This window comes from Taudactylus pleione, unplaced genomic scaffold (assembly GCF_031769625.1).
Source record: "Taudactylus pleione unplaced genomic scaffold, aTauple2 ptg000186l, whole genome shotgun sequence".
Lineage (NCBI taxonomy): Eukaryota > Metazoa > Chordata > Amphibia > Anura > Myobatrachidae > Taudactylus > Taudactylus pleione.
This window is the reverse complement of record NW_028284588.1, coordinates 2,150,849-2,169,414: the sequence shown is the minus strand read 5'-3', so window position 1 is coordinate 2,169,414 and position 18,566 is coordinate 2,150,849. Positions and strand designations below refer to the sequence as shown.

Genomic DNA, 18,566 nt, shown 5'->3' with positions numbered 1-18,566 from the left:
TGAACAGATGAAAGGTAAAGTGAGGAAAAGTGAAAGACATTGGGAGGAGAGAAGAGTGGAATTTAGGAGGAAGGATGGCAGACTTGAGTGAGTGTTACGTGAACATTTGAAGCTGTTGAGACTGATTTGATGAGGGAAATGAGTTAAAGAGGAGTGGGACAGAATGGGAGAAATCTTGGGAGGCGAGCAAGTGTAGGTAAAGAGAGTGGAGCTGACAATCTGGAGAAGCTGGAGAGAATGTACAGAAACGAGGTTGGCGATGTAGGAGTTGACAGAGTGAGGAGTTTGAACTGTTTTCTGAGAAGGATGAGGAGCCAGTGAAGCAAGTGGCTGAGGGTGTTTATGTGCACCAGATCCCCCCCCTCTAAACTAATGGTGTGATATTCAATTGTTTTTTTTCGTACCTAAATAGACCGTGTTTAGCCGCGTAAAGCAGCTAAAGCCTTCTAAGGTCTTGGTTAGCGTGCCCAAACTTGTCCCAGATTTATTAGACTTTAGTAGCATTCATGATAGACTAAAAGTGGAAAAAGATGGGTATGAGACTAGCTAGGAGGTTACAGTAATCAAGTGGGCAGACATTCAGTGCGTGGTTAAGGGTTTTGGTGGAATCAGGGGTGACATTACCGGATGAGATGGACAGGTTGAAAATAGGAGTAAGATGAGAGCATGCTCCAGGAGAGAGAGAGAATGAAGATGAAAAGGAACAGGGTCCAAGTAGTGGAGTGATATGTTCAGAATGAGGAGAACACAGACTTCATTCCTAGCGAAGGGAGAGGAGGGATGAGATGTCAACTATTTCACATCCAAGATGACCATCGAGGGCAGAGATGGAGGAGGGTTGGAGTGGAGTGGGAAGGTGAAGGAAAGAGCTGAAGTTGGCAACAGTGGACAACAAGCAAGCATCAACACACAGAACATGCTACATTCTTAATTGCTGTAGACATTTGTAATATTTTATAAAAAATACTCTGATGTGAAGTATACCACATAATATATCTTATTTCTTCAGTACTGTTCTGTCTAATAAACTGCATGTAGAAACTCATAATGGAAACAGTGAAATATTGAGGTATGTTAATAATATTAGCCCTCAATGGCCAAGTATTCTGGGAAGGTCAGACAGAAAACATCAAACACTGACAGAGCACACTGGAGACAAGTATAGTGTAGGGTGATAATTTCCCTGCTCGTAAGAGGTTATAGTCAAATTATCAGGAGCTCATGCATAAAACAGGCCCAAAATCTGCAGCAAGTACAAACTGCAAAGCCACACTTTAATGCATCACATATAGCCAAATCTTACATTTAAAATGCAGTGACGTGTGGTGAGGTCAATGGCTGGGGAGGCAGACATGGAGATGGGTCTAAGTGCTCGAAGCCTGTCTCACCCCCTACTCACTGTAACTCTCCCCTCACTACACTAAGCTTCAGTGTCCATTGATTCTCCTACCTGCATCAGTGTCTCCTCTTGCTGCAGCTGACTGAGCTCTGATCACTAAACACTTCCTGGTCACATGACACATCCAAGGTGTCCATCAATACTCAAGGCACGCCCCCCATACTCAGAGGCATGTCTATTTAAGCTCTTTTTCTGTGCAGCTTACTGCCCGTGGTGTGGCCCCACCCCCAGCTCTGCAATCAGTGTTTGACTATACAGAAACGACAAAACAGAAAAAAGCACCAACTGATGCTGCACAGGCGCGGATATGAGTATGTTGCCCAAGCAGCTACTAAAAGCGGGATAGTCACTCCCTACCAATACATATACACAAACAAAAAGTAGTGCTAGAAATGTTAGAACATAAAAATTATAAAAACAAAAGTATAGCAATCGTCTAGATATCAAAAATATACAAATTTATACATGTACATAAAATGATTGTACCAAAGAATACAAAATACAGAAAATTTATTTCTGTTCAGTAGAAATGACACTGATCTCACCCACAACTTTTAGTCCATACGTTGCTTGAGTATGCACATGTAATCCGGACAGCGGCATCCCGGCAGAGGAGGAAATCCCAATCATCAAAGGTAAGTATATACTAACCTAATTATATCCCCTAACCCTCCCTTAGGGGTGCCTAACCCTAACCTTCCCCCCCCAGTGCCTAACCCTAATGCCCCCTCTAAGTTCCTAAACCTAAGTCCCCCGGGGGGAGTGCCTAACCCTAAGTCCCCCCCGGGAGTGCCCCCCCCTTCCCCTAGCCTAGACCTAACCCCCTGGGGAGGTGCCTAGCCCTAAGTCCCCCATGGGAACCCTAAACCTAACCCTCCTCCCCCCACGGCTATCCGCACTCGGTGCCCCTGTGATCAGGATGCCGGGCGTCGGGCTCCCGGCGTATGTCTAATGACAGGCGTTGGCATATCGGTACCGGTGGCTTCCCTACTGCATACCCCAGAGAGCGCCACAAAGCTGTTGAGTGTTAACTATAAAAATTACTACAATAAACAAAAGATGTTTATAAGTTATAAATATCTCGTTTGCATTATTCTAATCATTTTTATATCAAATCTCAGGAGCAAGACAACCTGCCTACCCTGATTGCAGGTCCCTGTTAAAATTTAACTTTTTTGCCAGAATGTAACATTACACTTTAGTGTGTACCCAGCTTTACAGTTCTTGGCTCTAAACGGTGTGTACCCAGCGATGCGATGGATGACTGGACGGGGGACTGGCCAACAGTTTGGGCGGCCAAGTACACATTAGACGATCTAGTGCCCGACAGTGTCAGAATCAGCCGCATCGCATTGTCAGATTGAGCTGCATGTAGGACTGACCTGACGATGTGACAGAAGACCAAACGAAAGCGTGCATAGCCTGACAGAGGGTACACATTAGGAGATTTTGACAATATGTCGGCCTGATCAGCTTTGGCGAAATATTGTCTAATGTGTACCCACCTTTACATATAGAAATAGTTTTTGATGCCAAATCTCCATGCACAAGTTCTATAGAAGCATCACATTACTACTCCATGCTGTCTGTCAAACACTGGTCTATAACATATTGCCTAACCCCTCCTGACATCATCACAGTGCACATATAACAAGTAGCACTTCCCTCACCAACAAGTTGGCAGCAATATGTGGAGAGGTCATTGTATCGCAGAATATTAGCACATTCCCTGAATAATCCAGCAGATGTAAACATTCATATAAAATGGAGTACCCTGAGGCAATCCACACAATCTGGGAGAGAACATACATGCTACATACAGATAAGAGCCCTTGTAAACTCACCACTGTAGCAATGCTAACCACTACACAGTTTTTGCATGCTGTAATTTACTTAAAACAGAAGAATTCCATTAGATTTAATGCTTTGTCCTAGTGCTCTTTAATATGTAAGGGAGAACGAGCTAGTCAAACGCATAACCTCTTCATTAAAACCTTCATCAGTTTGCTAAAGCATTATTTATTTATTTATTTTTAAACTAAAATATGAAAATACTAACCAATATTTGTGTACCCGCTAGGCTGCCCCTTTTTTAGAAGTCAAAATGCGCTGTGCCCCTTTTCAAGCGTCCTGCTAGGATAGACACACCGACAGCTGTAGAGCTGGCTCAGCTCACTCCGGCTGTCAGCTCTGCGCACAGCATCTATTCATACTCTGGAAGAGCTTGGGTGCAGCCCAGCATCTCCGTGCATTCTAGGCACGCCCCCTACAGTGATGAAACATGGGTGCGTTTCAAGGACACGCCTCCTTTTCTAGCACCTACGCATCCTTTTCTGGCATGCAGCAAAGTGCCCCTGTCTGAGAGCCACCCTAGAAGCAACACTACAATATACAAGTTTACATAACATTCAATAGAGTTTTTCTTCAATTCGTTTTCATTTATTCTTGTGCAAGACAGTTTTCAAATCAGTAAATAAAAAACAAAAGTAGTAATTTCACACCGTACATGACCACAAAGATAATTACCTGCATGGCACATCACACAGTATCCTGTCATAGAACAGCACTTCTCGAGCACCACTGTTTTCAACCAGGAGCCGGGGGATGCTGGATGCATCGTGGTTCACAACCATAACACAAGGACTATTCAATTGTTTAGCTTGGTGGACTAACAGGTAACAGCGCTTATTGTCCACATCATTGGCAATGACAAAGCCCTCTAAGATAAAAAATTAAAAAGGCACATCAAAGTCAATACTAGTACCATTCAAGACGTGTACACTTTCTCCATTGCAGACAGTAATTGAGTTGACATAACACCTTCATGAAGTTTTAATTAAAACACGTACTTACAAACTTTCAATAAAATGTTCAGTAAAACAGATGACTATAATATTGCCATGGGTACACCGTAACATTTTTATTAGAAATAACCCTTTTATAGTTCACTTGTGAAGCGAACGAGGGGCGGGGGGGATTAGGGGGAAGGGGTGCAAGAAAGGTAATACGAAAGCTCTCCCTAAAAGTCCAATATTAACATTGGGCAGAGAAAAAAAAAGTTAATTCAACATCCAACTTTATTAATTATGATGAAACAGACTTGCACCATTTTTAAACAAACATCTACTATATATTTTCAGATATTTGATAGCAGAATAGACTTCATTCTCAACATCTTAAATAAACAAACAGACCAATGAATTTTATATATATTTGTCCGGTTATACAGTCGGACACCCCAACCAACGCGAGGTGGTCCAGTTGGTTTCTGGCCAGGGTACCGGTCACACCGGTAGAATGATAAATGGACCCCTAAGAATATCATTTAATCCATTTATCATAGAATGATAAATGGACCCCTAAGAATCTGTTAGACAATATTACTGACAAAGGTTACAATTTTATACGGACTTTATTTAAAATTATATTTTAGTATAGATCTTTTATACAGACTATACTGATTTAATTAGTAATTCTTTGCATTCCAATTTTTCTATGGGGGAATAAACTTACATTCCATATTTATTCCCATATGATAAATGTAAAATATCTATTAGCTTTTACATTTCCCCCATGCAAACAGCATTTACTTTTTGTATCCGGATATTTTTTTCTATAATATTTCTATAGACTCAAACACACACTAAAGATGAACACAACGATTTAAACGGTAGATGCTACTAACTGGCCTTTGAAAAATTATGGTGTCTACACTATTTAGTCTCTTGGGTTTCTGCACAAAAGATTATTCTTCCTAAAAAATGCTTTACATGGGAGGTTTGAGTACATACGCTCAATACAGTCAAGGTCCAGAACAATAAGCACAGTTATAAGTATATCACAGGAGAGCAGTATTCAAGATCACACCGCTAATATATTGTTATAGAAAAGACGCACACCATTGGTTAGTAACTGTATGTGGCAATGGTATTTAGCAGAAAATCTGGAAATTTATAATATATATATATATATACACACACACACACACACAGAAATATGGACAAACAATGTAATAATTTAGACTATGAAACAATCAACAGGGAATCCTAATTACAAACTGAACATACCAGGAAATGGAACGTCCATATCTGCATGCAACATTTCAATAATTTGCTTTGTTTTAGATCCTGGGGCTGCACACATATCCAAGATCTAGGCAAGATAGAGACAGGTGTAACTTGTGGTTTCTAAGTTATTATATAACTACATTAGGCAAAAGAGCAGTTTTCTTTCCACTTAGTTAATTCTACAGTATTTGTTTTTAATATTGTACCTTTTTGTCTAGATATACTTACACGCATATTCAGCCCACTTAAGAGTCAGATTTGACTATATTACAGGTGACACTCCTACATATTGTTTGACATTATTGTGAGACAGTAGGCTCAAAAACAGAACAATGCTGCTGGCATAATTATACAGCCCCTGTGCCGTGGCATCTCCAAGTTTACACGGATGAAAAATACCGCCCTAACAATATCAAGGTCAGGTTTAATGGATAGAAAACCTAAATTCAAATTCCATTGGTTATACAGTGAATCTAAAAGGAAAGCTGTGAAAATTAAGACCAGAGCATTCTTAGAAAATGAAAGTCAGACACGGGCAAGATAGGAAAAGCTACAAAATTAGTTGCTGCTACATACTCCTTCCTCCCTGCCTACCCCATCTGTGTCACACCTGTTTGTCTGTCCCTCCCCTTTAGAATGTAAGCTCTTAGGAGCAGGGCCCTCTCCCCTCTTGTGCTTCTCTCCTTACTCTACTTTCATCTACTTCTTACTCTCTACTAGGGCACCTAACACTTGGTTGCTTTGCATTGTTCTTATCTGGGTGTTATGGTCACAAATGTAGCAATGTATATTATCCATGTCCTGTATTGTATTGTACTGTAAGTCACTGTAAATAAACCTGTTTACGTACTTTGTAAGGTGCTGCGGAACACTTGTGGCGCATATAAATAATTGATGATAATAAAATAATATCCAAGTGCTTGAATATCCTTGTGACCACTGTGGGATCAGTTGTCAGGCAATGGAAGCCCCACCATATCATACAGGCACTGCCTAGACAAGGCCATCCCTCAAAACTCAGTCCCAGAGCAAGGAGGAGACTTGTGAGAGACGCCAGAGGCAAACTATCACTTTGAAGGAGCTACAGAGTTCAATGGCTTAGGCTGGAGTGAAGGGGCACCAATCACCCAAATCAAGAGCTCTGCATACAACTGGCCTGTATAGTAGATCGACTAGAGAGAAGCGATTACTGAAGAAAAAAAAAACAACAATAACACCTTAAAGCAGGTCTGGAGTTTGCCAGAAAACAGAGTAACCAGCAAAAATGTGGGATAAGGCTCTGTGGTAAGAGTAGACAAATTTGGAACTTTTTAGACCCAAATTCAAAACTCTATATTAGGCACAAACTTAACACTGACCATGCTTCAGCAAACACCAACACAACAGAGAAACATCAGGGTGGCAGCATCATGGTGTGAGTTTTCTTTCCCTCAGCGTGGACTGGGCATCTTGGTAAAAAATTGAACAGGTGGATGGTGCAAACACAAGATTTTGGTTCTTACCTGTTATATCTGTTTCTTTGATGCCATGGGGGGCACTGGAGAGCCCATGGGTATAGCTGGTGCAGGAGGAGTCTGGACACTAAGGTGTTAACATTTAGTGCATCTCAGGCTCCTCCTCCCTTAAACCCCACCCCTGCACAGAAAAGTCAGTTTATATCTATCAAAGGCCGAGGAGAGAAGAGCAGAAGGAGAAACCAGGTACACAAACACATTCACACATGAGGTTCAGGTGACCTTGCACGCAAAACTTAAACACAACCCAGAAAAACCAGAAGCGAACAGGAGGGCGTCCAGTGTTCCCAATGGCATCAGAGAACAGATTTACCATTTAAGAACCAAAATCTTGCCTTCTCGCTCATCCATGGGGGACTTCCCAAAGCGGTCCACTAACGTAGGGAACGCTTCTGAGCTGCTGAGGACCCTCCTTCGTCCAAAACCAGCCTCTTTGGATGCAAAGGAGCCAAACCGGTAGAAAAGAATAAAAAAAAAAAAGTGTGACTCAAGGACCAAGTGTCGGCCCTGCAAATCTGCTCTGGCGAAGTCCCAAGCCAAGCAGCCCAGGAGGCCTCAAAATGCTACGTTAGTGTCAGCGGCTGTGACACTAACGTAGCATTTCACATGCAGATACAGCCGCACACAGAATATAGGCATATTTTAAACAGCATAAGCTGCTCGTGCATCCTATTTGCTTTGCGAATAAGATGCATTTTAAAGGGAAAAAGTTGCACAAAAAGACAGTTGGCGCTACAGAGTCGCAGAAGGGCTGTTTAACACGAAAGGAGGATAGATATATGTGGACACATATGTATGAACTTTGGAGACCACCTTCAGAAGGAAAAAGAGTGAGTAATTTGTAAAATGCCCAGTCTGAATGAAAAATCAGGAACGGGGATCTACGTGATAAAGCACACTTCTGAAACTGGACGGCCGAAGAAATGGCCAAAAGGAAAAACAGTATTCCTCAGAAGCCATTTGAGTTCCACAGACACCAAAGGCTCAAAAGGTAGAACGTTGTAAAGCCCAGAGAACCAAGACCAAATCTCATGGCTCGAGTGGAGGCACAAACGCGGGCTGAATATGAAGGACCCTTATAAAAAGGTCTGAATTGCCAGAATAGTCTCCAAGCGTCTCTGAAAATAAAGTGAAAGTACAGAAATTTGGACTTTCAGAGATGACAAAGGCCCAATTCTAAACCTGTCTGTAAGAAAAACAAAATTTTAGGCATACAGAAAAATTTCCGGTTTTAATTTCTGCAAGTCACTGATCACAGCATTCGAAAAACCTCTGGCCCTCAGGAGGGCTGTCTTAACAGCCACTCAAAGTCAGACGTTCTAGATCTGGAAGAAGGCAAGGGCCCTGGGAGAGAAAACCACCACAGAGCAACTATCAACAGGCATGCGAGATCGGCATGCCACGCCCAATTTGGAGCTACGAGAATGGAGGTCCATCCGTCCTGTTTCAATTTGCGAATCACTTGAGGTAGAAGGGAATATTGAGGAGGAAGACATACGTCAGTGGGAAGGTCCAAGGAATAGATAGTGCACACCCGGATCTTGAGTCCTGGAACGGTAGCAGGGAAGTTTCTAGTTGAGCCGTGAGGCCATCAGGTCTATAGATAGAAGACTTCAACAATTCACCAGTTGATGGAATACTTCCTGGTGAATGGACCACTCCTCGGGGTGGATGTCTTGATTGCTGAGATAATCTGTCCCCCAGTTATCTACCCCAGGGATGTAAACTGCTGTCAGGGTTGAGAGAAACAGTTTAGTCCACCGCAAGATTCTGCTCACTTTCTGCATTGCTTGCTGGCTCCTTGTGTCAGCTTGATGATTTATGTAGGGGTAGCATTACCCGAGTGGACCTTGACCGGATGGCCCTGGAAAAAGGAACTTCAAATGTAAAGCTAAATCTATCTCTCGTAAATTAACTGTATCTCACCTTGTGATGTGGCAGGACATTCAGAAGAACAGGTGGGATCATACTAACTGCCTCTTGACGACTGATATTGCCCTGGAACACATTAGTGGGTAACAATACAAACAACAAACTTAGTACAAAATATCAATCATTCTTCTACATAACCTAATTAAGAAAACAACCTAGATTAAAGGCTACACATTCAAATTATAAATGCTCAGTGAATTAAAAGAAAACTTATTTAGCAGTGAAAATGCATTGCATAGGTTACCATGTGATAAGAGCCATACTGCTTATAAATAAAATTAAATATCAGCTACAGAACAAAAGTTCACCATAGGCAAATCGTTGCAAATGAAAAAACTATTTTTAGAGGAAAAAAAAAAAAAAAAAACCTGGCATACCCAAACCATTGTTTTATTAAAAATTAATAATGTAACAAAATGGCACTTTTTAAAATACAAAATGCTTTAATACCTATGAGAGCATTGAAAACCACTTTGTTTAATTTAGTCATTCTGAATACATCACTTTAACCCCTTAGTTGCCTGGAGTTTTTTTTTTTTTCCTCCACTGTCTCAATTTATCTGCTTCCTATGTGTTGTGAGAATATGGACAACCTACTGCATTAAATGAGGGACCACTTTTTTTTATGTGACAAGATGGGGTTGATATGGGCTATAGATCTTTGGAAAATTAGATTTTTGCGTGTACCGTTTCATTGTTTGGTGACCATCAGACAATAACTACTAAGGAGGCGCAGGCAGTGACAGATTAGACCTCCCTCTTTTAAGACCAGGGTTCCACATGTGTGTGCGGGCCAGTATGGTGGAGATTGAAGGGGAGCACAATGTTCCCCATCTATGGAAAAAAAAAAAAAAGAAATCCTGTAGAGCTGGGTGATACTGTCTGGTGATCACCAGACAACAGCTGCCAAGGAGGAACATATTTTGAAAGAGTGGATTCCCCTAATTTATATATAGGTGACACTACATTTACAGATGTAATTTTAGGCGCGAGTGCCCTCCCTCCCATAATCGGAAAACTCTGTTTTCCATAGTACAGGGTAATATTGTCTGCAACAGCTACTAGTGTGCCACATAATTTGAAAGAGTGGACTCCTCTCTTTCAAACATGGGTGCCAACACAGTTGCTGGTGTCACGTAGTGCCCATCACCTATATAAGATAATTGTTTGGTAATCACCAAATAGCTAGTAGGAGACCCCTGATTTTACGGATGCCAGGTTGGGGAGAGATCTTCAAACAAGGGTGACCCCATCTTTGTAACTTATATGGTGGAGGAGGGTGAGGGACTTAAGTTCCCCCCAACTTATTTATTCTAATTTTTTTTTATACAGCTCAGAGTTGAAGACGTGGCAGCTGCTAGTGTCCCCATTGGTCATCTGGACCGTGGGGAAGGTTAGTTTTATTTTTTTTACCCCTACTCTTTAAAGAGGATGACGAGTCCCACCATCATCCACAGTTTTAGTACACGTGCGGATGAAGAGTGGGACTTGTCATTCCCAGCAAAAGGGTTAAATAAAAAAATAAAGAGCACAAACATAACACTAGCCCATCCTTTATTATTTTTATATAGCAACATACAAAGTTGTGCAGAGTACATATAAGAAGCAGGGTGATCACAGAGTTCAAAAAGTGAACCAAAAGGAACCTTTAATAAGTTTGCTTGTTGACAAGGTATATGACAAATTTTCACATAAGTTCACAAAACTGATTACACTAATGAGAATTTTAAGCAATTACAGCTCTACAACTCATAAAAAGAACAGAAAAAAAAGAGTGTAAAACAAAAAGTCAAGCATCTGATTAAATACAGCTACATACCGATTCAGTCTCGTGAACAAGAAACTGATGAAACTTTTCAAGCTCTGGGGACTTGCGGATTATCTTTCTGCTCAGATTTGTGTGCCAGGCGAGCTCATCAGGGTACCTGGGGAGAGAAGCAAATGTTTCAAGTGGTTCAGAGTTCATATCTCACACCCCCCAAATTTTACGGCAGCGCACTAATAAAAGTAAAAAGAGATGGACTCTCTTAACGTATATTCTCCAATTAAGAAAAGATGACCTGGAAACACAGTTTAGTTGGAATTTTTTTTTGTGCGTTTTTTTTTTTTTATTAAATTCATTGCAAAGAGCTCATTAGATTATAATAAATTACAAATGGAGGAGAATGTGAAGTACAGGTTCAGTCTCCCATATCCAAAATGCTTGGGTATTTTGGATAACGGAATATTCCATATTTTGGAATATTTGCATACCATAATGAAATATCTTGGGAATAGGGCCCAAATATACACACAGAATGCATTTGTGTTATATACACCTTATACATACAGCCTACAGGTAATTGTATACAATATATTCAATAATTTTGTGACTCAAAGTTTGTGCACATACATGAAATTCATTTATGTTTCATATACACCTTATACACACAGCCTGAAGGCAATTGTATACAATATTTTTTATAATTTGGGTCTTAGACAAAGTTTGTGTACATTGAACCATCAAAAAAAAAAAAAAAATAAAAAAAAAAAATCAAAAGATTTCATTATCTCAGTCATGCCAAAAAATTTTAGTATTTCGGAATATTTGGATATGGGAGACTCAACCTGTAATAGGTTTTTCAGTGCTCATTGACATTTCCTGTAGTTTCCACCTCACAAGTTGCCACATTAGCATCATTTTATACGGGCAAGTTTATTATATTTAAGTAGGCTTATTTATCTAAGTAAGAAAGCAGGAAAGTTAACAAAACATTCAAAATTATATAAGAAATTAGCATCTTTAAGAAAAAGAAAAAAAATAATTAAAATTATTATTATGTGGGACGAGATAGCAAACTACCTGACAGAAATGTTTCTTACCAGCTGAGCGGCTGGGGAGCTTCTATCTTCTGACCATCAACCTCTATATCTTGTAGTTCTTTGAAGTACTTTTCCTTCAGACAATGTAGTATTTCTTTGGCATGACTAAATACAAATAAAAGCACAAACTTCCATAGGTACAATCATCTGTTCTTAATAACCATTGCTACAGCCAATATTACAGTATATTTATGCAACATTACAAAAGTATCTAACACTGATTTTCTGAGGTAATAGAATTAAAGCTTTCCCATTAAACATTTTCAGACATGGAATATTTGTGAAAATATACCGCATGTACTGATAAATAACAGAATTCTATAAAGCACTTGTTTGGCTCATTCCCCACACCTTGTAACCCAGCAGTTGGCACTACTGGCCTAACACTAAATGGTGTCCCCCAGCTCTGTGCATACTATCTCACTTTCTGTGTGCTTTGTAACAGCAGAGAATAAGACTAAATAGGAGCTGCCAGCCTCCATATCCCATTACCTCATCTGTATACACAGAGGTTACACAGCACAATGAATCAAAAAAGTAGTAACAGCAGTGTAATCTGCACCACATCATCTTTCACCTTCATATGCAGCCTCCATACGGGCAGGTAAGTATTTATAGATATGTTGTGCAGGTGCAAGTGGCATGGTCTAGTAGGAATGTGAATAGTATATGGGAAGTTCTGAGTGACATGTAGAGAAGTTTCAGAGTACATGTGAGGACATTTTATGGGAAGTCAGAGTGGAATATGGTATCAAATGAGGGGTATGTGGACACATTGGGGTTTATGAGGTAAAGGTGTTAGTCTTTATTGGGGCTGTTTTTGCCAGTCTTGAAATTAAGGGTAATGTTAGGTCCCCTTCAAGGTTGGAAGGCCAAACATGCTGCGCTTTAACATAGACTGGGCTGCACATTCATGGAGCGAATCGTTAAGTGTGTATGTGCCTTGAGATATATCATTCCATCACAGACTGCGATATATTGCACACATCATATAGTGTGTATGCCCAATCTGTCACTCATTGCATCATCCCATCTGCCTGGCAGTTGGGATGATGCAATGAACGACGTGCTGCAGTTGCACACAGCATGAAACGACACAGCACATTGTCGTACACCGGAAAGTGCAATGTGTACAGCATGCGCAATGTATTGTTACATCGCATCGCACTGTCACTAGGTCACACATCATATAGTATGTACCCAGAATAAGCCCAAGCAAAGGATCTATCAGCCCTTACTTTTGCCAACCATCAGATGCCAGAAGCTGCAATATTCAGAGCCAAAGCACCAACAGTTATTGTGCTGGAACATTAAAAAACAAAACTGCACTGTAGTTCCTATGTTCATCTTAGCCAAGCAGCACTGAAAAGCTGCATGTACCTTTTGTATCCAGTGATTCTGATTGTGGCAGGGAGAGGCTCCCTGAGAGCAGACATAAACTGCTCCCACTCTCCCTCTGGTACAATCTTCAGTTCTTGGTAATAGTGTTCAAAAAGTTTGTTTTCTTTGATGATTTCAGCATAGCCACCTTCCCACGCCTTAGAGACACAAACACATATAAGCCATAAAATACATTAAACGTTACCACCAAAACATTCTTGCTAGTGTGTCTGTTATGGTGTCAATTCAATTGCGGGTATTCATGTACTTCTCCACGAATTGACCCCTTCAACTTTGAAAGTTAATGCTGTCTGAACATGGTATCATTTCCATAAGCATTTTAATGATTGTCAAAGTCTAGAAAAGTATTTTTTGGCACCGTTTTAAGTTTTGCATGCAGCTTTCATTACGTTCTACGAATACTGGAGGTCATGCAGACCCGCTTGCTAGATGCGTTGGCTCACACCCTGTGTATGCAAATCCAATGCACACGCCCAGCAAGGCAGGCGATCGCACGGCAAGGCATTAGCATGCCCACTATGTCTTGGCGTGCGATCACTTTGTGAATGCCCACCAGCCATTCATAAGACGCCCACTTCATCTCCTGGAAGTGCATGAAACCAATGGTAAATCGAGCACCATCGGATGCAATCGCAGCACTTACCACAAGCACTGTGATCACTTCAGTGTGAAATTCAACCAAGTGACGTGTACTATGATGCTGCCTCTAAATTATGTACACCTCTGAAACGGCATTGACACACTCAGGCATGCCTGCGTTCGCACCTCCACTCCCCCATTTCTAGTGGCCTGTCCCTGTTACCACCCACAAACAGCTTCTCCTGTCACTCATTCAGTTGGGCTGTCTATGCCGGGCAAGCGAATGCTTCACGATCTTTCGCAGTGGTTCGCGCATTGCAATGCAAGCACAGATTCCAAATATCGGATAGCTACGAGCGTTCGCATCCTAGCGAGAGGGTCTGAATCAGGTCCACTGTCAGTTAAGCACTGCAGAATCCGCAATATAAACTATATATAGCTGCAACATTCCTCTCTCTAGGGTGAGAGACTGCGTGTGTATTACAGCACCATCTTTAGATGGCATTAACAATAACCATTAAGGGATACCTATCACACAATTCCTATACGAGACAGGGTTGCTACATTTTCAATGGTAAATCGCGTTGATAATTACTCATTGTAGAAATAAGAAATTATAAGCATCAGATCTGAAAACCCAATCATTCATAAATATGACATTGAAACACCACAAATGGACAGTAACACTAGTGTAAAGCAGGACTGTATTACCGCCGCTGGGCAAGCACAACTTCTGTCATTTCACATCCCCGCTGCTCCTCAGCGCTGCCTCCTAAAGTTGTTACTGTGAAGCTAGAAGTAATTCTCCCCAGAGTCGCACTTACCGCCTGCTCCCAAGCCCGGCGCCGCTCCTCCTCCTCTGCCGGGGTGCGCTGCACTGCAGGGCGCTGGTCCCTCTGACGGTTGCGCCGGTTCCTGCGCCCCATCACCTGGCAGACACCACTGACGCAGCGCCGTGTGAGTATGGCTGCAGAGGGACTGGTGTGGTCCGGGATGGACTCGCACTACTGCTGCTGAGAGAGAGGGCACAGGGTGGGTGACACGTGTGAGCTCAGGGTACCACACAGCAACACCTAGCGCTACGTACTCACCTCAGTAACAGGGGGGCGGGGACTGCAGTTACTAGGCTGGCGGGGTCACTGAGCCCCAGCAGTTAACACGTGTAGAGGAAGAGGGCTCCTATAACTGCCCGTACTGCTGCTAGTGACGCCGCTACGGGTACCGAGTAGGACATTAAGAGGAAACTGGTGAAATAGGAAGCAGTAACTAATAGCAGTCTGGCTGCAGTGACATCATACACTATGGGTGTGAAGCATTCGGCAGACATCTTTGTATTGGGCGAAATTGTACTTTCTTTTTAAATTTGATGTTTAGAAAATGGGACTGGTAGACCGACATGCCACCTCAACTTCTGTATTTTGCTATTTTCTTAATTCTGAAAAACAAATTGTTCCCATTTTCTCTTTCTTCGATGTTGGGGGACACTATTTATTTATTTATTTATTAACAGTTTCTTATATAGCGCAGCATATTCCGTTGCGCTTTACAATTGGAAACATTGATAGAACAAAACAGGGTAATAACAGACAGACATAGAGGTAAGAGGGCCCTGCTTGCAAGCTTACAATCTATAGGGAAACAGGCATTGATACACAAGGATAGGTGCTATATATATTGCAATTTGGTCTGGCCAGAATGCAGAGTTTCTTGGTGGGCTGCATGATCCAGTCACATAGGAATGTCGGCAAAATGTCAGGAGTATGTGAAAGAAAGACAATATGTGAGGTTATGTGTGGACTGTGAGAGGGGATGTGATAAGACATGGAAGCTATGAAGGTTATGTGGTCGGTTCTGGAATCTGATAAGCTTGTCTGAAGAGGTGAGTTTTCAGGGAACGCTTGAAGGATTGAAGAGTAGAGGTAAGTCTTATTGTGTGTGGTAAGGCATTCCATAGAGTGGGTGCAGCCCGAAGAAAGTCCTGTAACCGTAAATGGGAGCAAGTAATGCGTGGGGACACTAGACCATAGGGTTGTACCTGGGACTGCAGGAGCTGGCACTTAGCCACTTAACTGACAAATTCTTTTTCCAAAAACCGCTCCAAAATTGTCGGTTTCTTTTATGATTGAATTAGGTCACGAACATAATTTTAAACTTATCCATCACTATTTTATTTGAAAAAAATATTTTTTTTAAAACACAGTATAACATAAAAATAGCAATTTTTATGTTATACTGTAGTGATGGCCATTGATGGCTGTAGCATCGATGGTTCAACCATCGTTAGAAGCCATCAATTGTTTCGCGATTGGTCGAGGAGATCGTGTAGACCACAACTGCCGATGTTTCCCAAACATTTATTGAGGGTTACCATCGATGGTGCAACATTGATGGCCACCAGCAATGACAAACCACTTGTTTTCAGCCAGACCATCGATGGTTTGTAAACCATCGATGGTCGGTTGCCATCCCTAATCAGAGGCTCTGCAATATCCATCGAGATATATATATATATATATATATATATATATATATATAACTGCTTCTTACACACACACGTGTGTGTGTGTGTGTGTGTATATATATATATATATACACACACACACATATATATTATATATATATATAAACACGTGTATATACACACACATTTTATATATATGTATATATACACACACACACACAACATATGTATGTATATATATACATATATACACATATGTATATATATGCATATATATACAAATAACATATGTATATATATATATGTGTATACATACATATGTGTATATATATACATATGTGTGTGTGTATATATATATATATACACACACATATATATATATATATATACACACACAATATGTATATGTATATACAGTCAGGTGCATAAATATTGGGACATTGACCGAATTTTCATATTTTGGCCTCTATTCACCACCACAATGGCTTTGAAATGAAACAAACAAGATGTGCTTTAACTACAGACTTTCAGATTTAATTTGAGGGTAATTACATCCAAATCAGGTGAACGGTGTAGGAATTACAACGGTTTCTATATGTGCCTCCAACTTTTTAAGGGGCCAAAAGTAATGGGACAAACTAAACAAGCCTAAATCTAACTTTCACTTTTTAATACTTTGTTGCAAATCAGGCAATTACAGCCTGAAGTCTGGAAAGCATAGACATCACCAGACGCTGGGTTTCATCCCTGGTGATGCTCTGCCAGGCCTCTACTGCAAATGTCTTCAGTTCCTACTTGTTCTTGGGGCATTTTCACTTCAGTTTTGTCTTCATCAAGTGAAATGCATGCTTAATCGGATTCAGGTCAGGGGATTGACTTGGCCATTGCATAACATTCCACTTTTTAGCCTTAAAAAACTCTTTGGTTGCTTTTGCAGTATGCTTTGGGTCATTGTCCATCTGCACTGTGAAGCGCCGTCCAATGAGTTCTGAAGCATTTGACTGAATATGAGCATATAATATTGCCTGAAACACTTCAGAATTCATTCTGCTGCTTTTGTCAGCAGTCACATCATCAATAAATACAAGGGAACCAGTTCCAATGGCAGCCATACATGCCCACGCCATGACACTACCACCACCATGCTTCACTGATGAGGTGGTATGTTTTGGTTCATGAGCAGTTCCTTTCCTTCTACATACTCTTCTCTTCCCATCACTCTGGTACAAGTTGATCTTTGTCTCATATGTCCATAGGATGTTGTTCCAGAACTGTAATGGCTTTTTTAGATGTTGTTTGGCAAACTCTAATCTGGTCTTCCTTTTTTGAGGCTCACCAATGGTTTACATCTTGTGGTGAACCCTCTATATTCACTCTTGTGAAGTCTTCTCTTGATTGTTGACTTTGACACATATACACCTACCTCCTGGAGAGTGTTCTTGATTTGGCCAACTGTTGTAAAGGGGTTTTTCTTCACCAGGGAAATAATTCTTCTGTCATCCACCACAGTTGTTTTCCGTGGTCTTCCGGGTCTTTTGGTGTTGCTGAGCTCTCCGGTGCGTTCTTTCTTTTTAAGAATGTTCCAAACAGTTGATTTGGCCACACCTAATGTTTTTGCTATCTCTCTGATGGGTTTGTTTTGATTTTTCAGCCTAATGATGGCTTGCTTCACTGATAGTGACAGCTCTTTGGATCTCATATTGAGAGTCGACAGCAACTGATTCCAAATGCAAATGTCACACCTAGAATTAACTCCAGACCTTTTACCTGCTTAATTGATAATGAAATAACGAGGGAATAGCCCACACCTGTCCATGAAATAGCTTTTGAGTTGCTAGTCCCATTACTTTTGGCCCCTTAAAAAGTGGGATGCACATATAGAAACCGTTGTAATTCCTACACCGTTCACCTGATTTGGATGTAATTACCCTCAAATTAAATCTGAAAGTCTGCAGTTAAAGCACATCTTGTTTGTTTCATTTCAAAGCCATTGTGGTGGTGAATAGAGGCCAAAATATGAAAAATCTGTCAACGTCCCAATATTTATGCACCTGACTGTATATATATACATACATATGTGTGTATATATATATATATATATTTATAGTCTCCAAGTTGGTCCACACTCACGTCTAAGATCCACAATGTGCTGGGATGTCTACCCAAATAGGGCAAAAAAATGTAATTTAAAAAGCAAATAAATCCAGGGGTGCACTCACCAGTCTTCATACAGAAAAATATTTATTGCGTCCACAAAAACACATAGCAGCATCAACGTTTCGGTCCCATGTTTGGACCTTTGTCAAGATACATTTCAAAGTAACAAGCACCCTATTATATACCCACCCTCA

At 40.9% G+C, this 18,566-nt stretch overlaps 1 protein-coding gene across 2 annotated transcripts in view; it reads right to left on the bottom strand.

The window, feature by feature from the left end:
* Positions 1 to 14,971, bottom strand: part of NSUN2 (NOP2/Sun RNA methyltransferase 2) — a 55,615-nt gene extending 40,644 nt beyond the window's left edge. Inside the window, exons 1-8 of one of the 2 annotated variants that reach the window (XM_088476335.1) lie at positions 14,846 to 14,971; positions 14,579 to 14,767; positions 13,155 to 13,312; positions 11,775 to 11,879; positions 10,732 to 10,837; positions 8,907 to 8,978; positions 5,467 to 5,551; positions 3,926 to 4,118 (exon numbers count right to left, since the gene is read on the bottom strand). In XM_088476335.1, the coding sequence (XP_088332461.1) occupies positions 3,926 to 4,118; positions 5,467 to 5,551; positions 8,907 to 8,978; positions 10,732 to 10,837; positions 11,775 to 11,879; positions 13,155 to 13,312; positions 14,579 to 14,680 (821 nt within the window). In that variant the 5' untranslated portion in view covers positions 14,681 to 14,767; positions 14,846 to 14,971. The remainder of the gene's footprint in view (positions 1 to 3,925; positions 4,119 to 5,466; positions 5,552 to 8,906; positions 8,979 to 10,731; positions 10,838 to 11,774; positions 11,880 to 13,154; positions 13,313 to 14,578; positions 14,768 to 14,845) is intronic. The other variant, XM_088476334.1, reaches the window with a different exon arrangement.
* Positions 14,972 to 18,566: the final 3,595 nt, after the last annotated feature.